General features: G+C 48.5%; 1 protein-coding gene across 1 annotated transcript; it reads right to left on the minus strand.

Moving 5' to 3' along the window:
• Positions 1–2,781: 2,781 nt before the first annotated feature.
• Positions 2,782–25,461, minus strand: LOC135817658 (ataxin-10-like). The gene is made up of 14 exons (XM_065330884.1): positions 25,187–25,461; positions 24,320–24,532; positions 21,963–22,027; positions 21,399–21,522; positions 20,731–20,817; positions 20,026–20,115; positions 18,030–18,110; positions 16,836–16,873; positions 15,393–15,550; positions 13,286–13,391; positions 12,745–12,911; positions 5,110–5,173; positions 4,582–4,788; positions 2,782–4,428 (listed from the first exon to the last, which is right to left on the minus strand). Exons 1-13 carry the CDS (start codon positions 25,240–25,242, stop codon positions 4,601–4,603), a joined length of 1,437 nt encoding a protein of 478 aa, XP_065186956.1. The 5' UTR covers positions 25,243–25,461; the 3' UTR covers positions 2,782–4,428; positions 4,582–4,600.
• Positions 25,462–25,482: the final 21 nt, after the last annotated feature.

The raw sequence follows: 25,482 nt of genomic DNA on the forward strand, positions 1-25,482 counted from the left end.
GCCTTTTTGTAGTAATACATGTACATTGACCTGTAGAGCCAATGACTTCGCCGATTGCTTGGTTGCCTGTGGAGCACATTACATAACTTTACTGACTCCTAAAATACGTATCCTGTCCGACGGCAAAAGAGGCTGCAGATTTAGTTTTTCTGCGCGTCGACGGGATGTCTGCGACGCGAAAGTTCAGCTCGCGTTATTTGGCTCGCACGTCGAAAAATCAACGCGAGCGACCTGCTGCTCACGTCGAAATTTGGACATTACATAACTTTACAGTCTCCTTTAATACGTATCCTGTCCGACGCCAAAGGAGGCTGCAGATTTAGTTTTTCGGCACGTCGACGGGATGTCTGTCCTGACGTTTACTGGGACCGGCGCTGACTCTGCCGATCACGGGCGGTCTGGACTCGACGGGATGTCTGTCCTGACGTTGCCTGGGACCGGCGGACTCTGCCGATCACGGGCGTTCTGGAGTCGACGGGATCTCTCTTCCGGCGTTTCCTGTGACCGGCGCTGAATCGCTCGTTCACGCTTATTTTGGAGACGACGGGATCTCTCTTCCAAAGTATGTTTATGCTGACGCATCCTATCACCTATTCGGCATCTAATCTAATTTAATTTCCTCCTCGTCTCCCTATTTCTTTCCAAATCTCCCTCTACATCAGGGAGTCGTATACATAATACGACGAATATTGGTACGGTACGGGACAGATACAGGAGCCGGCAAATATTGTGGACAGCTGTTATGTACAATCCTGTAGAGCCTTTGTAGTCACAGATACGGGACAGATACGGGATAGCTCCAGCCGTGACACAAACAAACAAACAAACAAACAAACAAACAAACAAACAAACAAACAAACAAACAAACACCAAATTAAAGCTGTGTGGACCCTGGCTAGCGCCAGACGTTACTGAAGTAACGTCTTCTGCATAGCTACGGGAATTAATACCATTTTACGACTCCCTGGTAAAAGCTACAGTAGAAAGTGATCATGTCATGTGAAAAGTGGAACCAACATGGCCGACTTCATGTGACCCACAGATAAGATGCAGTACAGGAGTTGAGAAGAGTTGGAACCAACATCCCTGCCCTGTGTGGTCATGTGAAACCACTCTTATGGCCAAGTACTGCGCTTTCTATACTACTGTAGGACGGTCAAGGCGACGGTTCGGGCCGAGAAGCGGAGCGCGTCCAAGTCTATGGCTGACGCCCTTCGCTCGGATCACCGGGAGCTGGCCCCTGTTCTCGACCTGGCCTCAGAAAAGGGTGCATCCAGCTGGCTGACCTAGTACCTGCCGCCCCCTCAGCCGCCATGGTTTCACACTCAGCAAGGGAGAGTTCCGGGATGGCCTGTGCCCCCGGTACTGCTGGACACCTCCTCGGCTCCCAAGCCTCTGCGTGTGCAGTAAGCCGCTGAATGTGAGTCACGCCCTGTCGTGCCCGTTTGGTGGCTTCCCGACGCTGCGACATAACGAGGTGAGGGACATCACCGCCATCGCTCTAAGGCAGGTCGCTCACAACGTGACAGTGGAACCCCACCTCCAGCCCGTCACCGGAGAGGCCTTCCGCCATCGCACAGCTGTCACGGAGGAGCAAGCTCGGCTGGACGTTGCGGCTAGTGGTGTGTGGGGTGGCCGATTCGAGCGCATCTTTATTGATGTACGGGTGTTCAACCCTTTTGCGTCTTCGAATCGTGCCACCTCCCTCGCTGCTAGCTACAGACGTCATGAACAGGAAAAGCGCCGGAAGTACGAAGAGCGAGTACGCGAAGTTGAGCATGCCGATCCTTCGTGCCCGTTGTGCTTTCTGCCTCTGGTGGCTATGGGCCTATGGCAAGCATGCCAATGCTCTTTTCACGCGGATCGCCTCTCTCCTGGCTGAGAAGAGTAATTAGGAGCCATACGGGCAGATTATCTCCTTGCTGCGCTGCCGCCTTGGGTTTGCCCTGGTGCGTTGTGGTGCTATGTGCCTGCGTGGCTCAAGGAGCATGTTTGCTCCTCCCGTGCCGGAGTCCCCTGCTGTGCTAGTGGCGGCGGAGGCACGCATCCAGTGAAGCTGCAGTGATTTTACTGAGTGACAGACTCTGTATAATAGTCATTACTGTATCTGATGATTCGTTTTATGTAATTGTGTTGATTCTTCACAAAATGTGACTGAACTCACACCCAGGCACATCCTGTAAGAGTTCACGCAACTCGGTGTCACTGCGTAACACAATTATTTCACTGCTTCAACTCTGTCGTTCTCACCGTTACACACACCCACAAACTCATCGCAAGTCAAAAAAGGGGTACGAATTCAATGTCCATGTCTCTGTCATGTGTGGCGATGGCCTGATAAGGAGCCATGGTGATACTACGATTGTCAATCAGATTGCTTTAAAATGAATGATGCCGCTGCACTGTCTGTGACACCGTGCACGCGTGAGAAGTCAAGCACAATACAGTGAAACCTGTGACTAACGACCACCCCTTGGGGCCATGCCATGGCCAGAGAAAGCGGTCTTTAGTGGCAGGTGGTCCTTAGTTAGAGGTTTACACCGCACAACCATGATGATATGAATGTGAGACCCTCCGATCCGTGCCTGGCAAAGTGGTCTGTAGTACCAGGTTGGTCGCTAGTCACGGTGGTCTTTAGTTACAGGTCTGACTGTACACAATTCTCATGCAAATACATGCCCATGGATATCGAATTCGAACACATTCTTACACTAGATAGTGCGGCATGTCAGCTGCCTTCATCTTCATTTAATTACTTGGCTTCCAGTAGGCACCCACATCTGAGAAATCCTACCTCAAGTCGAATTTCTAAAAGGCAGATGTTAGGTCAGCTGAAGCTCGCCGAGCAAGCCAGCTAGCTGCTGCTGGATAAGAAATTAATAACGTGCAGAGTCGGATTATCATGATAGTACAATTCGACCACCAGTAGTGCAGTGGCAACTGTGTCGTGACTCGTAAGTTCTCGTAGCAGCTGAATTGCGATGCTACACTCAATGCCCTGCGCCAATAGGCTCTGGGTACTACACCGGGCCGGGCCCGGGCACACACGAACAGCATAGTGAGTCAAATTTCACGCCGGTACAGCCAGGTAAGGACATGTAGCTGATAACTGTGTGTGAGTTGTGTTAGGTAGTCCCACCAGCACTATAAGTGTGATGAGCGAGAGCAGTTCGGTGGCGCGCAAAAATAAAATCGTGTATAAAACCAAAAGTCCTGGCAAGAAGAAGAAGAGCAGACTGCGCAGCACTCAGTGCACACATTGCAATGCACTGCCGGCAGGTGACATTGCACACTGTACATCAGGGAGAATTCTTAAAATACCGGTATTTTAGTACTCCCTGATGTACATTGTACAGCAGGAAGTACTCCCTGGTGTACAGTGTGGTCCAAACTGAAGTGCAGTATCATTCACAGTGACCCTAACGGCCAGTAGGTAGTACAGCTGTAGTGTGCAGCTCCACTCAACTGTCTGGAGAGCAGAGTGGCAATGTCCGTGTGCACAACCAGTCTGCAATGCAGCTGAGCTGCATCCTGTGCAGGGGTATGCTACCAAATCGGCAGCAGCAGCTTGGGATCAGGTACTGATGAGCTACTGGTGCCGGTGGAACACAGGTGAAGAAGAGTGCACGCTTCAAGTGCATGTACAACCAGGGGACAGGCTCTGCACTGTATCTCGAGTGGCGGGCGAAGAATCCGGGCGCTCATACCGCCAATCTCATCTCTAGGCCCTCTCCATTGGTGGGAATGCATCCATGCCACTCTCGCAACCGATTCTGCAGCGTCATCTGGCCTTTGAGAGTACAGCCCTTATAAAGTTGGCAAGTGGCAAAACCGACACATACGGTAGATGCACCTATGTGAGTAGACCAGTGTAAGAAACAATTGCGCACTAGCTGGTCACCACACACTAGCTGGTCACCACACACTAGCTGGTCACCACCCACTAGCTGGTCATCACACACTAGCTGGTCACCACACACTAGCTGGTCACCACACACTAGCTGGTCATCACACACTAGCTGGTCACCACGCACTGGCTGGTCATCACACACTGGCTGGTCATCACACACTAGCTGGTCATCACACACTAGCTGGTCACCACACACTAGCTGGTCACCACACACTAGCTGGTCACCACACACTAGCTGGTCATTGCGAACTAGCCAGTCATCGTGCACTACGGTTGATCTTGTCAGACCAGAGCATTGCTGTAGTGTAAGATGGCTTGTTCTCAAAGCAAATATTCCAGAGCTGCTGGGCATCTGGAGAGCATGGACACCGTGTCCAAACTGATGCTGGTGTCCTCATCCCGAAGTCATGGCTGTCACATTGGCTCTTGCTCACTTCAGCATATCAATGCAAAGCCAACCTGCTGGTCTGCGCACAAATCATGTGCACACTACCGTGGATAGGTTGATCACCAGAGACCTACAAGAAGTAAAGGAAACAAAAAAAAAAAACAGGTAAAGCAATTCGGGTTTCGAACCCATCACCACAGCACAACATAACACAACTAACAACCCATGCTCGTTCACCATAAAGTGAAAATGTAGCATTCTGAGAAGTACACAGTGCGCATACCTGTACAGTGCTGTGCGAATCACTCCGGAAGAGAGGCTGCCTTCACTCTGATTGTACCGTCATCGGAGATATCCACATCCATGCCCATTTTGCGCAGAAGACTAACATCCGCCGAGCCTTGCTTCTTGAGGTTTGCAATCACTGTTTGGTTTCCACGGTGATTTTCGCACGCATTGTGAATAGCTAGAATTGACCACTGGCCAAGGTCTGATATTGCTGATTGTCAAAGAAATAACTCGGCAGAAAGCATGGAAAACATCACTCCATTAATCAATTTTTTCTTCAGACTTTTCCCGTTTGCGTCTTTCCCTCAAACCGGTGAATAACCACTGAACAACATAAATGCATACAACTTGACTTGTCTGAGGGTTGGGCAAACCTACAGCAACGCATGATCTGGCTCTTTCTGGGTGGTGCGAGAAGCGTACAGTAGGAAAGAGAATTTTTCCACAGAAATAGAGAGCGAAAGGGAGTGGGAGGGGGGGGGGGGGGTAGAGAACGATAGAGCCTGACTATTGAGGAGGATACATGGATTACAGTGATCCACGCGGCAATTGTTCAGCAGCACAGACATGCCTTCCTCGGCGCATAGCTACAATGCACAGACACAAACACAACAGAGTACAGATGCTTGAAGATGCACAGTTACCACGGGAAACAAAATGGCCATCATCTTTCTCCATGCGCCAGAAAAATACAGGGCATTAAGTTGGAAGATAGGCCGAAGTTGATTTGTATATTGTATTTTGTATAAATTTCACGGAGTCTCCACAGGCCTTAGCCTAAATCGAGGGAGTCTCCGTGATTGGACAGTTCTGATGGCAGAATAGAGAGAAGGGCGTTGTTCACAAGATCCAGTATGCATGTAGATAGTAGTGCTGTGGATGACCAACTGCTTAGTATTATGCATATCCAATGATTCATGTTCCCGCCAGATCCCGCTGTTTGGCACGTGTGAGTGCTTGTTTTCCCGCCAGATGCTGCTTTTGGCACGTGTATGTGCCGCGTTTGGGCACCGCACGGAGTAGGTTTGGTTCTGTTGTGTTTTGGTGCTGCCGTACTTTTCTTCAGGGCTTTTTCTTTGTTTTGTTACGTTTTTGATATCGTTCCATCAGGTTGAAGAAACAGAAGATTCAGTTGTCTCCCAAATCGCTCTCTTGGTCTTGTAACCAAATTGGTAGCAGTTCGGATGGTTTTAAGAGATAGTTTTGAGCGATTAGATGGAGAAGTCAGTTTTGTCGGAGCAGTCCGACGGCACGCCTGCGATGGCTGAAGAGTATTCGGTTTCGGGAGGAGCTGCGCCGGGGGAGTTGTCAAAGGACGACCAGGCCGCCAGCTCGGGCCGGGATCGACGGCCAGATACAGGCATTGAGCATGAGGATGACAGGTCCTCCGACGAAGAAACTCCAAGCTACCAAAAGACGGAGCACGACATGAGAATAGTGAAGATCGAAGCTAAAACGGAATTCACCAACTTCCGTCGCGGACTTCTCGTGAGAGTGGCAGCAGGACAGACGATATCCACAGAGGACATGGATCAATTATCCAGACTCCACACGCGAGCAGTGGATGCCACGGGTGATGTTCTGGAAGCGGTTATGTCGAACTGGTCAGATGAGACCAGTGCATGGAAGGAGCGAACAAAGCTCATCACGGAATTGGAGAAGTTAGAAGTGCAGTTCTCCGCAGCCATGGAAGGAGCGATAACCAGTACTTCCCAAGCTCTGCTGGGCCAAGCGCTCCACCAAGGGCAGGACTGGAGTTTTGGCACTTCTGCTGGTGGTACTAGTGATGACGTGCAGGACCGGCCAGGGCGTGGATCCAGCAGTGGACTATTTGACTCAAATCCAGTGCACAGTTACAGTGGAAGTCAGTATCCACTTGACCAGCCCAGCTATGAGTGGCTCAGCTCAGGAGGCTCTTCAGGTCCACTTCCTCCATTAGTGCCAAGTGACAGCCTACTGTCAGCCACACCTGGCAATCACCCAAGTGCAAGTACAGGCACGGGTACTGGTAGTGCTAGTGGTGAGCATGATGCAGGTACTGCAGCCACCCCTCCAGTAGCCACTACAGTCAGCAGTAGCACCGGTCTTGGCTCAAGGAGTGCCAGCAGGGCTGTTACAACTCTGCCCCTGCTTGCTTCATCTGCAGTATCTGCTCCGTTATCCAGCGGCACAACCGGAACTGCTGGAAAACCCAGTTCTACGGCCACCACATCTCAAGTTGGGGGGAATGGTGACAAGAAGGCAGTGCATTTCAGCCAGTCAACGAAGCAATCAGCAGCAAACCCGATGACCATGTCCAGCACCCAGTCGCGGGGTACAACACCACCCGGATCATCTATTCACGATCTGAGGCCCACCGCCAGCAGTTTTACGCCAGGCCGTATGGCCGCTGCAACAGCTCCACCAAGGATGCCAGCCGTCCACCCTGGAGTCACTTCCAACCAGCCGTCAGCCGGACACCACAGCATGAATAACCCAGCTGCAGCCTCGCTATCAGCAGCCTCCCGCACCACGCATCAGCCTGCGCCATGGGCCCACATGCAGAGGATTGCCATCCCTGTATTCGAGGGCGAGAAACGGCACTTTCATTCGTGGTGGGCGGCATTCTCATCGTGCGTTGACGTCGCACCTGTCACGGTCGAGTCCAAGATGCTGAGACTCCGGCAGTATCTCAAAGGTGAGCCGCTAAAAGCGATTGACAGCTTTGGCTATTCGGCGGCGGCCTATGAAGCAGCAAAGGCGTTGCTTCAGCGCAAGTATGGTGGCGAGCGGCGTCGGGTGGCAATCCACCTCGAGGAGATTGACAGTATGAGGCAAGTGCGTTATGGCAAGGCAAAAGAGCTGGAACAGTTCGCTGACTTGTTGTCAGTAGCCGTGGTGAACCTCAAGGATGCCGGGAGGAGTGCGGAGCTGGGGGCGGGCACGTTCTACTACATGCTGCTCCGAAAGCTCGATGAGCGAATTGTTGCACGATATCATCGCTGGCGGTACGATCACACATCAGCCGAATCTGTAGAGGGATTGCTAGAGTTCTGCCTACTGGAAGCGGAATTCTTGGTGACTGCGTCAGAGACAATTACTGGGTTTGGTACGAGCGCCAGCAGCAAAACCGACCAATCCCGCGTTATCAGGGACCATCGACAAGACAAGCCGAGGACACTGGTGACTACCAGCCAGCCGACATCTACCTGTACGGTCTGCCACGGTGCACATAAGACATGGCGGTGCCTGACATTCAAGTCGGCGAACCCCAACAAACGGTGGAAAATCGCAAAGGAGAAGAACTTGTGCTTCCGTTGCCTGGAGACAGGGCACAGCAGCAGCGCCTGCTCATGGGGGCAGCCGTGTGGTATCAGCGGGTGCACCAAGGCACACCATCGTCTGTTGCATGGTACACAGACGCCAGCATCTCAGGCCCAGACGTCACCTACAAGGCCATTCAACGTTCAGCCGCACTTTGCTCAGAAGCCAGCAACAAGTGACGCCGGCGCCACTGGAACAACTCTGTCTACATCGCGAGCAGGGAAAGCCGTAGCTATGCGGACCGTGCCAGTTGTCGTGAGAAATGGCGAGACTGAGCTCCGGGTGAATGCGCTTCTCGACGATGCGAGCACTAACTCGTACGTCAGCTCCCATGTGGCCAATGAACTTGGGCTTACTGGCGAAGAGGAGACATTGACGGTCAAAGTCCTGAGCGGACGCACAGAGATCTTCCGAACGACACCAGTCATGGTGGAGCTCAAGAGCGTCGACGGTACATCAGCTACCACACTACAAGCGTACACTGCTGACTCAGTAGTCGGAAGCAGCAGTGCGTCAATTGGCAACAGAATCGACAGCAATGGCCACACCTCATGGCGGTCCCGTTTCCGAAACTGCAAACCCGCCGGAAGATCGACATTTTGATTGGCCTGGACTGCGCAGAGTTACACACGTCATTGCAGGAGGTCCAAGGCAACCCAGGCGAACCAGTTGCCCGACTCACACCATTGGGTTGGACATGCGTCGGCCCCGTTCACCGCACAGCGGAGTCAGATCCCGTCACACTGTTAACGGAAACGGCGCCACAGGATGTCCACGACAGCCTTGCGCAACTGTGGGTCATTGAGGAGTTCAACAAAATGCAGCCACAGCAACCCGTCTTGTCTTCTGAGGAAAGGGAGGCAGTTCGAGCAAGCCAGCAGTCGCTACAGCTGGTCGATGAACACTACGAAGTTGGTATACCGTGGCGTGGGGAGCGTCCCAATCTACCGGACAACTTTCCTGCGGCTGTGAAACGACTACGTAGCACCGAGAGGCGGCTCAGTCAAGACGCAGCGGCAGCGGCAGCCTATGGCAAGATCATCCATGACTATGTCACAAAAGGCTATGTGCGAGAGGTCCTGGAGGAGGAACTGAGTCCTGGTCGGCAATGGTTTCTGCCGCACTTTGCGGTACTGCGACCTGACAAGGAGACAACGAAGACGCGCATCGTGTTTGATGGCTCTGCGAAGTACGACGGCGTATCACTTAACGACATGATGCTGCCAGGCCCAAAGCTACAGCGTCAACTGCCGAGTGTGCTGACGCGCTTTCGCCAAAACCCAGTCGCCATCATCTGCGACATCGCAGAAATGTACCTGAGAGTCGGACTGTCGCCAGAAGATAGGCCGTATCACAGATTCCTGTGGCGAGACTTGGACGGCGCGGTGCCGCCACGGGTTTATGAGTTCCAGCGACTGGTTTTTGGTGCCAATGCATCACCCTTCCTGGCACAATTCGTATCGCAGGAGCACGCAAAAGCCCATGCGTCTCAGTTCCCACTAGCAGCCGAGACCATGTTATCATCAACATACATGGACGACTCCATGGACTCTGCGGCGGACGACGACGAGGGCATCATGATGTACGAACAGTTGATGGAGTGCTGGGCAGGAGCTGGAATGCACGCTCGCAAATGGCTGTCTAACTCCAAAGCCGTCATGGCCAGGGTTCCGAAGGAGGATCGAGCGAGCCAAATTGGTCTCGACTGTCCGCAACTGCCAAGCGTCAAGACACTCGGACTGCTGTGGTCTGCGACATCGGACCTCTTCACGTTCAAGCCAACTGCACCAGATGCAAAGAAGGTCACCAAGCGTACATTCCTGAGCGCGATGGCCAGTGTGTTCGATCCGCTGGGTTTTGTGTCACCCTTCATCGCCAACGCGCGAATCCTGCTGCAGGATATGTGGCTGCAGGGGGTTGACTGGGATGACCCTCTCCCCGAGGAGCTCCACCGAAGGGCCTTGAGATGGTACGCGGAGCTAGACGAGCTGGCTCAGCTCGAAATTCCACGCTGTTTGCAAGACGTCAACGCAGGAAAACCCGTCAGCAGACAGATCCATGTGTTCGCCGACGCATCGGAAAGCGCCTACGGCGCAGTGAGCTATCTTCGCTGTGAATACCAAGATGGCCATGTATCAACCACGCTCATCGCCAGCAGGTCTCGCGTAGCTCCCATTACAGCCGTGTCAATTCCACGATTGGAGCTGTCTGCTGCCGTAATTGGGACGCAACTAGCTGCTTGGGCGTCGGACGTACTTGGCTTGCCTGTTCGTGATGCTGTCATCTGGACAGACAGTCTAAATGTCCTCCACTGGGTACGGAACCGCGCACGTACCTTCAAGCCATTTGTCGCAACACGCGTCGGAGAGATTCAGGAGCACACTGCACCTGACCAGTGGCGTCACGTGCCGACTAAAGAGAATCCTGCAGATGTGCTTTCCCGCGGCTCGGCAGCGCGTAATCTCATCGAGGACACTTGTTGGTGGTCAGGCCCAGCCTTTCTCCGAGCTGCTGAGTTTGAATGGCCAGGGCAGGGCATCAAGGACCCGATGTCGACAGCAAGCTTGGAACAGAAGAACACAAGAAAGCCAAAGAAATCGTCAGTGGCACTCGTAACATCGGTCTTGGGAGCCTCAGAGAATGGGATTCCGTGGAAGCTAGCTCCGGAGAGGTTCTCGAGTCTCAACCGCCTCGTGCGACTTCGCGCGTGGGTGACGCGGTTCGTGCAGAATTGTCGCACACCAGCAGAGCTTCGAGGCACTGGTCAACAGTCAGTCGATGAGCTGGACAGCAGCATGGCTAGCATTATCGCAGCTGCGCAGGAAGAGACCTTGGAAGAGTACCGCCTGCTGAAGAAAGACAAGGCCATACCCACCTCCAGCAAGCTGACAAAGCTGCGGCCAATGTTGAACGACGATGGACTTCTGTGTGTTGACGGCCGCCTTAAGAATGCACAGATACTGGATGAGGAATCGAGGTGCCCTGTGATTCTACCACGAGGCCATTGGGTCACGCAGCTCATTGTACAGGAAGCGCACGAGCAGAATCACCACACCGCTGGTGTCAGTCACACGCTAGCTCTCCTGTCGAAGAAATACTGGCTACTTGCGGGTCGTGAGAAGATTAAGGCGTGGGAGAAGAAGTGTGCCCTATGCCACCGTCGCCGTGTGAAGCCGGGAGTTCAGCTAATGGCGCCATTACCAGACGTGCGCGTGTCCCTGCCACTGCGGGCGTTCTCTCGAGTCGCCGTTGACTATGCTGGACCATTCATGACCAAGCAAGGACGCGGAAGACCTCGACAAAAGAGGTACCTCTGCTTGTTCACATGCCTACAATCACGTGCCGTACACCTTGAGCTGGCTAGTGGTTTGGACGTTGACAGCTTTATGAACGCCTTTCTGCGGATGACGAGCCGCCGGGGTATTCCCCTGCAGGTCATTTCCGCGCAACTGACAAAGGGATCAAATGGACGTTCAATCCGCCGGCCGCTCCACACTTTGGAGGTGTTCACGAGGCGTTAGTGAAATCGGCTAAACGAGCCATCTATGCAGTGCTGGCAGGTGCAGAAGTCAATGATGAAGAGCTAGCGACCGCCATGATTGGAGCGGAGGCCTTGCTCAACTCTAGGCCACTCACGTACCAGTCTGCCGACGCCAGGGATCTTCTCCCGCTAACGCCCAACCATTTTCTGTATGGGCACCAGGGCGAGCCGTTTGCACCCAAGGGCACGGATGATGTCCCACACAATCTGCGCCAGCGGTGGAGAGTTGTCCAAACGTTAGTCCTGCAAGTTTGGAAGCGCTGGATGACCGAGATGTTGCCTCTGCTACATCCGCGGATGAAATGGCGGCAACCACAACCAGACTTGGCAGCTAACGACATCGTCCTCGTGGTCGACACCGGAGCGCCCCGAGGTCAGTGGAGACTTGGCCGAGTGGAGGAGGTGTATCCAGGAGCCGACGGGCACGTGCGAGTCTGCAAAGTCAAAGTTCGCGGCACGTCCCTTGTGCGGCCGGTTACGCAGTTGTGCAAGCTTGTCGCTGAGTGATCGCAGGTGCTGACAAGTCAGATGGTGGACTTCTGATACATGTGCATGCAGCGAGAAAACTGTACGAGAACTATGTATGACTGTTCTTGTAACCTGAAAGTGATGGACCATGACATATCGGTTTATTCTGGATTCCAACATAACATTACTCTGGTCACTGTTCTCTACAAGTGTAGTGTGCCCAGCAATATGCGGCTGATTCTTGATATAGTCTAGAGCAAATATTCCATATTACTAGGTTCTGTTTTTTTTTTACCTTTCTGTTTTTAGTTGATTAATCTGCGTTTAATCAAGGTAGGGGAGAAATTGTTCACAAGATCCAGTATGCATGTAGATAGTAGTGCTGTGGATGACCAACTGCTTAGTATTATGCATATCCAATGATTCATGTTCCCGCCAGATCCCGCTGTTTGGCACGTGTGAGTGCTTGTTTTCCCGCCAGATGCTGCTTTTGGCACGTGTATGTGCCGCGTTTGGGCACCGCACGGAGTAGGTTTGGTTCTGTTGTGTTTTGGTGCTGCCGTACTTTTCTTCAGGGCTTTTTCTTTGTTTTGTTACGTTTTTGATATCGTTCCATCAGGTTGAAGAAACAGAAGATTCAGTTGTCTCCCAAATCGCTCTCTTGGTCTTGTAACCAGGCGTTGCATTCACAGAAAACATTTCGCAGACAGTGGAAATCCATGCAGTAATGTTCACAGGATAGTGAAGGCGTTGAGGAAGGTGGAGAGGCTGAAAGGTTTGCCGTTACGCACATACTGACACGTGCACACACAGACAGACACACAAGCACAAGAGTATGATACGCACCTGATCCTTGAACGGCTCCAATGACATCAGGTTGGCCAGACAACGGACCAAGTCTCGCTTTACACCACAATAGGTGCTCTTCTTGCCCTCTTCTTCATTGGCATAGATGGTCTGATCTGCTTGACTACCTACTGCTGCTGCTGCTGGTGTTAGTCGCCGGAGAGCATCTGCCACGACAAAAAGAGACAAAGGGAACTCACTACATGCTCTATAGTGGGTCAACACATAGGTATGCAATGGTATTGGCCAATATATTTGCAATACATGGATTGGTCACATTTGTGGAAAATAAGATCTGTATTTAGTGACCGCGCCCCACCGCTCTCGACACATGAAGACTGCAGTGATGGAAAATGAAATACGGAATTGTGCTCAGGTGCAGAACCACAGTTTGTTCATGCAACTATGGTGCGTACGCCCGTCCACCTGCACACACACGCACACGCACACACACACACACGCGCGCGCGCGGCACTGCTTTCGGCTAATGGGTCAGATTCTTTGGCCACAACTGTAGTAGCGCACATCAAGCAAAGCATACCCAAGATAGCTGTGAAGGCTTTGGGATACTTGAGCAGAATGTGACGACCATCCATACGTGACGACAGGTAGCTTAAGTACTGGATAATGCTCAGCGCCAGACTAATCTGTATACACACGAACATGCACACACACGTGCACACACACACATGCACCCCCCCCCCCCCCCACACACACACATACACATGCATGCATACAATGACTGACAATGATCACCGCACTAACATGTATATGCAGAGTTCAGAGCAGAAGCCTCAACCTCTGAGCAATATGGAGTGGACGGAGCATGTTTAAACGCCACTCATGAACATCAACTGAAATATCACAGAGTTAACGAGTGCATTGACGTTTTCGGTGTGTATCATAACATCCGTACTCAAGTGGGAGAGACAAGTAAGGCCAAGTAAAAAAATTTGATTGTTTATCGTCAGCGCCCGCCCCGAATTTTCGCCCTCCCTGCCAAATTTTAATTTTTTTAATTTTAATAGTTCCAGTAAATGTACTGTATGTATTGCGATCTACGCCTATACGGCCTCTAATCAGCGTGGCTATAGATCTTGGAAGGCAAAGTCGGCAGATTAAATCATACATGTAGGTGCTATTGGATTGAAAAGTGAAAGAGATTATCAGCTGCCTGATTTTCTTTGTTGTCCTACGTTGGTTGTTTCACGTTTCCATACTTGCATCCTCAAAATTATCTTGCAGGATGTTACTCGAGGCAGATGATTCATCTGCATCACATGGATTTATCTCACTCTGCGCAAAATGGCTTCAAAAGAAAAGTGAGTAAAAAGGCATGTCAAGCGAACGCCTACCACACAGCCATACAAGCAAAATAAAACATAAAATAAAATACCTCCCGCCCACCCCGATCTCTTGGGAAAATCAGACAATAAGCAATCAATATAATAAATATTATTTTCACATGGCCTAATATCCACATGCAAGGAAAACAAAATCTCCCATCAATGGGTGGACCAGAGCAGGGACATTCACAAGGACTCGGTTCTCAGGTACACTACTGCACTGATCTTTAGCTTTGGAATAGAGTTCTTACTTCGTCCCCCAAATACAGTGCGTATCGGTTATAGCGTGGTCGTGTAAAAGAATATACTGCCTACAAGAATGAACGCTCATGTTTTCATAATCATAACATGGATTTCAAGTGCACATTTATTCTTACAAGCAATTTTATCCCATAGTAGAATATATCGGTCCTAAGAATGGACTTTGTGTCTCGAAACATGGCAGATTAGTACAAAGTGTATCGCCTGTAGTAGTTACATCTGTCCATTTCCGTTCTGATCTGACTCTCGTTGCGTCGTAGTGCTGCAGATTCAACTGTTGTGGTCATGTAACTCATGTTGCATAGCCACATGGTAAGCCTATGGGACTATGACCAGCCACATGCACAGAAGTACTGCGTTGCATGTACGATGATCTTCCTGCCCATGCGCACATGCATATGATATGCCACACTTGATTTATCGTGTGTAAGAAATATCGGAAATAAGAATAGAAAGTCGTTTTTCAAACACCCACGCTATAACCGATACCTACTGTACCTACAATTCCTCTCCTGAAATATGCGAGTGCCTCAGCATTTCAACCTTCTTATCGCAATATGTTTGAGGATGCCAAAAAGAAGTACATGTACAAACCATTCCCGGACTCCCTGACTGTTAACAAATCATAAATCGGATAGCCAATAGCAAGCTGTGAAGTTCCATTCACTTCAAAAGAAAAAAAGATTTGTAAAGAGGTGCAACTAGTGGTATAGCTAAGGCAGAGATATTGAGTGAGATAGGGGGGGGGGGGGGGAGAAAGAGAGAGAGAGAGAGAGAGAGAGAGAGAGAGAGAGAGAGAGAGAGAGAGAGAGAGAGAGAGAGAGAGAGAGAGAGAGAGAGAGAGAGAGAGAGAGAGAGAGAGAGAGAGAGAGAGAGAGAGAGGAGAGAGAGAGAGAGAGAGGAGAGAGAGATAGATAGATAGAGAGAGATAGAGAGACAGAGATAGTAAGTGATAGACAGATATGCAGGCATGCAGGCAGGCAGGCAGGCAGGCAGACAGACAGACAGAAAGAGAGAACACATTTACTTTAAGTTACGTACGTGAGGTGTCTTGTGAGCCACTGCTGGCGCTGTGAGAGGTAGCTTAGACGCACATGTTCCACACTGTGCAGCAAGAAAGAGTGCAGTCTCTGCGAAAACAGCATTGCCAGATTGAAACGTGGCTGTGGTTGACGGGGACGCTGTTGAATCAGTATGATCTGAAAGAAAGCAATGAAAGGGCGACAGAGAGTTAACCTTACCAGTCTACAGATATTTCTCAAAGTGCGAAGACTCCAGTGTAGCCATCCACTATACTCATACACTACAGATAGACGCATGTGAGAGAACAGATACAGGGTGTACTGGTACAATCTAACCAGGTATAGAGATACCGTATTATCTCTAATATAAGCACAGTCTCCAATAATAGCACATCTCCAATAATAGAACACCTTGGGGCGGCATTCAAAAAAAAAAGTGCTCAGTCTCCATTATGAGCACACTGTGTAAATTCATTATCTGTACCGGCGAAAAAACCCTGAAATGTGTGTGTCTGACATGAATTTGGCATGGCAACATGCCTCTGAAATGAGGTTGAAATAATAATGGAACAGTCTCCAATAAAGGAACGTCTCCATTAATAGCACGGGGCAGAGGTACATTGAAAAAATAAAGGACCGTGCTTATATTAGAGATAATACGGTATGCATATGTATTGTTAGTGCTGGAGCCGGATTCGATCAATGGCCAACTAATTATTAGAGATAATACCGTATACAGTACTGTAAATCAACAGATATTCGGCGCATATTTATTTTCGGCTATTTCTGGCCTGGGCATTTTTGGCCTAAAATTTGTTGTGGCCGACATTTCATTTTGCAAGGTTCAGTGTGACAGCGTACTAGTATACGGGCAGCAGCAGTGCCGGCTGAACTTTGAATCCGGCCGAAATGTGTTCTAGCCCTGGGAGGCTGAATTTATAACTCGCCGAAAGTCCGTAGACTTACAGTACCCTTATTTCCTCGATTAGAAGTCGCACCCCACTTTTCAGGATTGAGCCATATCGTTTCAATATAGTCAAGTAGGTAAGAACGGCAATTCGATGATGAGTCCCGTGCGAAGCGTTGCCGCTGGGAGAACTCTCTCAACGATCTTGATCCAATAGTCAAGATCATGATGGGAGCCAAGGAAGAACAAGGTCGTAGCCTTGAGCAGCCTTGCCGTGAAGCTGGTCTTTGTTTTACCTTATAATTCCCACTTCACAGCGAAGAAATAGGCCTGTAGCTCTCCATGCACAGCATGGTGTGACACATGTCACGTGAACCAAGACGACAACCATGTGCTACTATACAAGTACTAGCCCTGAATTTGAATACAGAGAGAGAGAGAGATGCATTGGCTGCTTGAAGAGCATCCTGGGTGTGAAACTGGGAGTATGAGTAGCAACTCAATGAGAAACCAAGTTAGACTGACTGTATGCACTGTAGAAACGTGGGCTCTCACCTGACAGTGTTGCATTCAACAAATCCACCATGACTACCCTGGGAGCACAACACACAGCACACACCACGCCACATCACACACCAAACACCACGCCACATCACACACCAAACACCACGCCACATCACACACCACACCACATCACACAAAACACCACACACCACACCACATTACACACCACACCACACACCATGCCACATCACACAGCACACGCCAAACACCACGCCACATCACACACCACGCCACACCACACACAACATACACCGCACATCGCATAACACACACACATCAACAGTATCAATACAGAGATACAGCGGTATGTACTTGGCCAAGATACAATAAGAACTGTACCAGAGACTCTGAACATGCGTACTCTGCTACAGTGGTGTGGTAGACTGCTCTGTCACTACCCGATTGGTGCTTGCTTGCAAGTTCAACCATGCTTAGTGTATGGTGCCCTATCCAATTAGTCAGAGCCATAACCAATTTGTCTGTGCCGGTGGCCTGTGTGTGTTGCGCTTGCGTGCGCCGGCAGTGTCGTTGGATTCAGTGATTCTGCAACAAGCGTACCATGTCAACGTGTGCAGGTTGACATTGGTGCAGAGTACTGCACAAACTCTGGGTCTATACAGTACGACATACGTGGCCTTCGGAGCAACACACATCTTATCAATTAAGTTAACGTCTAACAGAGGACTGCTACACAGTGTGTTATTGCACATCACACATGTACACCACAATCAGTGAATGGTTTCATCATACATGTACACCACAATCAGTGAATGGTTTCATCACACATGTACACCACAATCAGTGAATGGTTTCATCATACATGTACACCACAATCAGTGAATGGTTTCATCATACATGTACACCACAATCAGTGAATGGTTTCATCATACATGTACACCACAATCAGTGAATGGTTTCATCACACATGTACACCACAATCAGTGAATGGTTTCATCATACATGTACACCACAATCAGTGAATGGTTTCATCATACATGTACACCACAATCAGTGAATGGTTTCATCACACATGTACACCACAATCAGTGAATGGTTTCATCACACATGCACACCACAATCAGTGAATGGTTTCATCATACATGTACACCACAATCAGTGAATGGTTTCATCATACATGCACACCACAATCAGTGAATGGTTTCATCATACATGTACACCACCTACCGCGCTTCAATGTGATCTGATAGCGCACTGTACAGCGCAGGAAAGTCATCGCCAGATACCAGTTGCTCAGCCAGGCGCAACCTGCAACAAAATACACACACACACGTGCACATGCGTGCACACACACACACGCACACACACACACACACACACACACGCAAAATTTAATGATACACTGGCCATGGACATGGCAATAGAGTACTGTCGTGCTGGTTAGTGAAATCCAACCTTGGCTGCTACACTTTCTACACCTAAAGTCAAACAGTCACTGAGGGCCAGCAGCTCTGAAACCCAGCTCAGTTCATAATACCACCATTCAACTCATGGTGCAGCTAGCGGGTTTCGGCACCACGTAACGGAATCACAGCCATTCCGGTCCCGGGACGCAAGACACAAAGGACAAGTACTTGTTTGTTACATTATGATTATTTATTCCACTTATTGACATTACGGAAAAGCAGACTACTCTGACAGAGATGAACAAGAAGACTAACAAAAGGACTGTCGACTACAACATCGCGCATGCTCACATCACACATACACACGACTAGACGAAGACAGTTCGGGGAATGCCATCACACAGGAAAACAACACATCATTTTACAACAAGCTCTTGAGCAAATAGTCAAATTTTACTGCCCAGCACTTCACATGTGTGACTATAGTCCATTTCAAAAAGATTAGCAATCAGGTTTTGGTCTTAAAAAGTACGAAGATAAGGGAAATTTGGACAACAAAGTACATAGAATGGCTTGTTAGGACACGGCAAATTGTTCTGTGAAGGTTTCGGAACAATTGGACCAGCCGTTAAGGATTCAGAATTTCGGCCAGGTTTCCGGCCTTTTCCCATGGTTTACAATTTGCCCTGGATGTCAGTATCGATTTTTTATCAAAACCCACGATTTATCCTTTCCGTTTTGGCCTTGTGGTTATGAATGCTGTCTGCTGACCATGAAGTTGTGAGTTCAAATCCCAAACTATCTTCAAGTCAAACTTTTTTTTCATAGTTTTGGTGATCACGCTGGTACAAAAAGTACAAGCCAAAGAAGGTGGCTGCGCCAAACGACTTGTTGTTGTTGGAGCTCGCGTTTCCTGCCGAACTTACTGACACTTGACTGCTTCACGCCATGTGAACACACTGAAACGGTGTGAGTGAACACGGAAGTCATTGCGCTGCAGCTACGTGTTGTTGAATACAACGGCACATCGATCGATCGATTTCTCTTTGAGAATTACATGTATTTCAGTATTTCAAGATCGCCAATTTATTTGAATTTAGGAGTCAACGCCGTCTTCTATCAGCTTTCACAGGTGTCTGCTTTTCTCAAAATGTCGTCGAAGTCACAAGGATAGCTTTGCCAAGTCATGGCCTTGGGAATGAGTCTGTGTCGATGTCGTTTTCGTCACATCGTGAGAGTAAATTGCATAGCAGCTCAAAGAAATTGGGCACGAAACGAATTGGGACCCACCCCGCTCGTCAACATTTACCACACTTTCGACATGTCCTCTCTGACTCCATGTCGATACGAGGAAGAACTCGTTTATTGTAAACCAGACGTACATGTACCGACGTGAGTGAGTTATCATTTTTCATGCTTTCGCGCAGATTATTTCTTCGAGTTCACAGTGAGTTTTTCCAGCCAGCTCTCGAGCGCGCATACGGTAAAACGGCAAACTCCCCGGGCGATCGCCAGGATTGCTAATCTTTTTGAAACTGACTGTAGAAGAAAACTAAGGGGAGGGTTAGGAAAGGGTTTGCTCCCCGCAAATAGAAGGAAGTTATCACTGTGCATGAGCTGTGCATGAGCTGTGCATGAGCTGTGCATGAGCTGTGCATGAGCTGTGCATGAGCTGTGCATGAGCTGTGCATGAGCTGTGCATGAGCTGTGCATGAGCTGTGCATGAGCTGTGCATGAGCTGTGCATGAGCTGTGCATGAGCTGTGCATGAGTAATGCATGAGTAATCCACAGTGCCAGGTCTACTACAGATACTCACGGAAATTCCAGCTCCGGCCGCTCATTTGTTGCGAGGAGAAGCTTGGCTAGAAGTGGTCTGCCATTGGTGACATCTGTGTGTAGATAGGATCTACCAGTAGCAATGCAGTGTACACATACGAATAAATAGGAAAAAGATCAAGCTTGATAACCTTACACAGGCCCATCACAAGATCAATGTATCATCATGCGCACTGATATACCAAACTGCCAAGCAAAAGCCTATAGAGGTTATGCGAGTGAGATCATCGCATATGTTTTATGTGTAGTGGCAAACCAGCACAGTGCTAGTTTGGCGGTGGCAGTCTACACCTACCTGGTTTCCGCACTTTCCCGCTGACAGCCTCCCCCTCACAATCAAGTTCACACAACAAGTATTGCGGCAGCATAGTGACATTGACGGGATACTTCACACAACACTTGCTGGTATATAGCTGCTCCATTGTAGACATTGACGGGACACTTCACACCACTTGCTGGTATATAGCTGCTCCATTGTAGACTTGCAGCACACTACTGTAACCATGGTAACCTGATGATGATAATTTACTGAAGTGCTGTTCTTACTAATGGAAACAAATGAGTTCAGACTGCACGGTGCTCGTGGACAGAGGACACCTGCTGGCCTACATTTCCCACTGACCATTGGAGCTACAGGAAGCCTCAACCCTCTTACAAACCCAGCTCAAGCTTTTAAGGAAATTACCTGCGACTAGGATCAACAGCCAGGCAAGTGTCAATCACCATTGCTGTAATGTTGACTGTACGATCGTCAGTACTGGATATGCCAAATCTGTGATACATGGGTGCACACGCACACGCACACACACATGCACACGCACATGCACACGCAAACACACACACACACACACACACACACACACACACACACACACACACACACACACACACACATGCAGCAAGTGTGTGTTATTCGTTTGGATGTGTGATAACAATGATAACATACCTGCAATAACATTGGTAAGCAAGCAGCAGGACAACACTGATGTGCTCCACATACACATACTGACATAGCACATTTCACACACACACACACATACTGACAAAGCACATTTCACACACACATACTGACAAAGCACATTTCACACACATACTGACAAAGCACATTTCACACACACCAGTGATATGTACACATGCATGGGAAGAGAGCACGGTAGCAGTTTGCGTTAAGCAACACATACCGGCACTGTACATCAACAGATATTCAGCAAGGTGCAGCACAACAGTGTATACAGGCAGGAGCAGCACAGATTGAAATTTTAACGTGGCCGAAAAGTGTTTAGCCCTCGGAGGCCGACATTCAAACGCACTGAAAGTTTGAAGACTCAAGAAACAGCCGTGTCCGTCACTTACTGTAATATGTGTGGGAAGAGCAATGGCCAGAGGACGGTTACATTGTCAATGCTGTTTACAGCTAGATTGCCACAAAGCTGTAGTGACACACGAACTAGAGGCCAATGAGTAAAAGACTCAGTAGCTAAAGGCACACAAGAGAACAAGAGGCACACAGACACAACAGAATGAAGAGAACGGTCATAATATTATATCAATGCACAAAGGAAGAGGACACGTTTATGTCAAGCCATTTTCTACTTTTCTCATTCCGCGATCGAATCTGTACCTGTGGCATCACAAGCAGCCGCACGCATGATCGCTGGCCCCGTGTGTCACTGCACGTATAATGCATTTGCATGCATTGAACGGTGCACAAGAAGTTTTGAGAAAGAAGATAATCAAGCTATTGTGTCAATGTAGAGAGTAAAAGTGCGATGGGAGAACGTGGCCCGAAGACTATTTTTATTATTAGCAGCAGAGGATGGTTCTATGGTAGAAGTAGCATTGTAGCCTTAGGGAAAAATGGAAATTGAGAGGTTTCACTATCATACACAGTATGCATGGCATCAACACTCAACTTACAGTGTGAGCTGACAGCCAGTAGAAGATGGAGAAGTCTTGCAACGCTGGACACCACTGTAGACTCCCTGCACAATAACACCAAGCAAACAGGCATGCACACTGTTTGAATAGTCGCATAGTACACTTGTATACAGAGTCACACACCTACACCATGCACAACCACGGGCTACAATTATTAGTCATGACATGGGCAAAGCCTACACGATAACACAAGAAATGAATGCCAGCCCTGAGCCCACACTCGTGCTTCTCAGCATCTCTCCACCTATGTACAGGTACATGTATGCGATTGTCTACAAGGGATTGTTCGTAGATGCCTGGAATATTCCGTGTGTGTGTGTGGAGGTCGTGCGAGAGTTAGGGGGCGATCGCTTTTGATTTACAGGTTTCGGTAGAAACTACTTCCTTCGGTAGATGTAAACTGTCAGGGAAGAGAAACTGCCAGAAAAGCGAGAAAATATGCCAACGTTCGGGGTTGGCATTCTTTCTCTATTCAGGCAGCTCACTTCCCTGACAGTTCACATTGAATTCGAAGGTCTCCCAATGCTTCCGGTAGATGTGTTCGTTTTCTCTACCCAACCGGAAGATTCTCCTTGCTCTACCGGCTCTACCAGCTACCAGGTAGAAGTTGGTAGAGGTACGGTAGTTCTGTACTGGTATGACCAGGAGTACTGACTTCCACAAAATAGAGTACATCGCACTGTAGATATCGCAAAAAAAGGACTTCACATCAATGTTGTACGGAAATGGGCAAATGAGCGTTCATGAACAACCCTCTACCTTCTTTTCTTTTTTCCAACATCCGTTCTACTCTACTCCATCAAGTAGACAAAAACAAACCCAGCCTTAGGAGTGCCATCGAGCATCAATGAAGCACGTTGTAATAGCGAGTCCGTGAAGTGCTGTTACGCTAGGTGAGAACAAACTGATGGCCAAGCTCAGAGTGAGACTAGGCCCTACACTGTTCTCACAATGGCTATCGTATTTTCCGGAATACAAGCCACACTTTTTACACTTGCAATTCACCCAAAAAAAAAGTCAGTGTGGCTTATATTACAATGGTTAAGTGAACGGTGATATACATTAACAGGGTGGATGTCTGTATTTCATACAGGGTGGATGTCTGTATTTCATACAGGGTGGATGTCTGTATTTCATACAGGGTGGATGTCTGTATTTCATACAGGGTGGATGTCTGTATTTCATACAGGGTGGATGTCTGTATTTCATACAGGGTGGATGTCTGCATTTCATACAGGGTGGATGTCTGCATTTCATACAGGGTGGATGTCTGTATTTCATACAGGGTGGATGTCTGTATTTCATACAGGGTGGATGTCTGTATTTCATACAGGGTGGATGTCTGTATTTCATACAGGGTGGATGTCTGTATTTCATACAGGGTGGATGTCTGTATTTCATACAGGGTGGATGTCTGTATTTCATACAGGGTGGATGTCTGTATTTCATACAGGGTGGATGTCTATATTTCATACAGAGTGGATGTCTGCATTTCATACAGGGTGGATGTCTGTATTTCATACAGGGTGGATGTCTGTATTTCATACAGGGTGGATGTCTATATTTCATACAGGGTGGATGTCTGCATTTCATACAGGGTGGATGTCTGTATTTCATACAGGGTGGATGTCTGTAGTTCATACAGGGTGGATGTCTGTATTTCATACAGGGTGGATGTCTGCATTTCATACAGGGTGGATGTCTGTATTTCATACAGGGTGGATGTCTGTATTTCATACAGGGTGGATGTCTGTATTTCATACAGGGTGGATGTCTGTATTTCATACAGGGTTGATGTCTGCATTTCATGCAGGGTGGATGTCTGTATTTCATACAGGGTGGATGTCTGTATTTCATACAGGGTGGATGTCTGCATTTCATACAGGGTGGATGTCTGTATTTCATACAGGGTGGATGTCTGTATTTCATACAGGGTGGATGTCTGCATTTCATACAGGGTGGATGTCTGTATTTCATACAGGGTGGATGTCTGCATTTCATACAGGGTGGATGTCTGTATTTCATACAGGGTGGATGTCTGTATTTCATACAGGGTGGATGTCTGTATTTCATACAGGGTGGATGTCTGTATTTCATACAGGGTGGATGTCTGTATTTCATACAGGGTGGATGTCTGCATTTCATACAGGGTGGATGTCTGTATTTCATACAGGGTAGATGTCTGTATTTCATTCAGGGTGGATGTCTGTATTTCATACAGGGTGGATGTCTGTATTTCGTGACAAAAAAAAACTGGGAGCGGCTTATAATCCAGGGTGGTTTATAATCCGGAAAATACGACACTAGTACATGAAAAACACACTACTCAAGCTTACCCAATCAAACTCTGATGATCGGCATCTGGGCACAGATTACGTAAGCAGCGAATGTAGTTTGTCACATTGCTAGACTGCTCCTCTGACACACACTCGACAATGCCGATCTGTTCTCTAATGCTACTTGATGGCAAATAGTTCTCCAGGTGTCCATTCAGCATGTCTGCCGAGCTGCGACAGAACATCAGGACTTGATCATCTCCGATCGATGAACTGCAACCAGCAGAGATGCACAGACATACACAGACACAAGAGTATACAGTAAATGCAAAACACTCATTCATGTCAACACGCACATCTGTATTGGTTCTTCACTAAGCCGAATCGTTGATGCTTTCAGTCTAATTCAATGATGGTAGGAGGACTAGATTGTGCAGGTACATGTATACACATAACCATTCATACTAGAAATTCACAGTCTTGAACACTGCCTATGCACTTCTCAGCCATACCAAGCCATTCAACACAAGCCTTTCAAACATACAGTGAAGGGGGGGGGGGGGGGGGCTGGTACTTTGCATTCTTTTTCTGTGTATTCTTATACATGTACGCCATGAAGTACAATGGGGCAATTTTTGAAAATTTCATGAAGGGCATCAGGAACCATGTACGTTGCATGTTTGTGCTGAAATACTCAATGGAAAACAAAACACTACACAGTTTTCACAAGCTTTTATAGCCGTCTTCTCAACCAAGAGGCAGAATGGCACTAGGAGTAGGACAGCCAAATCAATGAGCTGTATGTGCTGACATTGTTACCATGCGCACATAATCATTACATGTTCATACTGCACGTGTACACCAGTAATACTAAATCCCCTGTTGAATTCGAAATACTAATACTGTACAGTAATACCAGACACATACTTATTCGAGCCTTTGGCAATTGATAGCATTTCCTCTGCACCAGGAACACACGCCATAGTAAAATATCACAGCAGGAGACGCTACAAAGGGTGAAATTTCACAAAATAAAATGGAAATACTTGTAACGGTTTAGGGAGTTGAAAATACTTTCACCGGTACATGTGGTGGTAACAAACAGGCTTCAACCAGGGAGTAGTACCGGTACAATCAATGAATAGTCAATACCCCTGATTCAATTACCATGATTACAGCTGTACTACTGCTAGTATTTTCAAGTCAAGAAGTGTTTTTTGAAT

The sequence above is a fragment of the Sycon ciliatum genome, chromosome 5 (assembly GCF_964019385.1).
Source record: "Sycon ciliatum chromosome 5, ocSycCili1.1, whole genome shotgun sequence".
NCBI classification, from domain to species: Eukaryota; Metazoa; Porifera; class Calcarea; order Leucosolenida; family Sycettidae; genus Sycon; species Sycon ciliatum.

Coding starts and splice junctions, on each gene's coding strand:
- LOC135817658 (XM_065330884.1), bottom strand. CDS start 25,242: ATGGCGTGTGTTCCTGGTGCAGAGGAAATGCTATCAATTGCCAAAGGC. Junction 21,523..21,962: donor ACTGGCTGTCAGCTCACACT/GTAAGTTGAGTG, acceptor GTGTGCCTTTAG/CTACTGAGTCTTTTACTCAT. Junction 4,789..5,109: donor CGTGGATCACTGTAATCCAT/GTATCCTCCTCA, acceptor CAGCAATATCAG/ACCTTGGCCAGTGGTCAATT.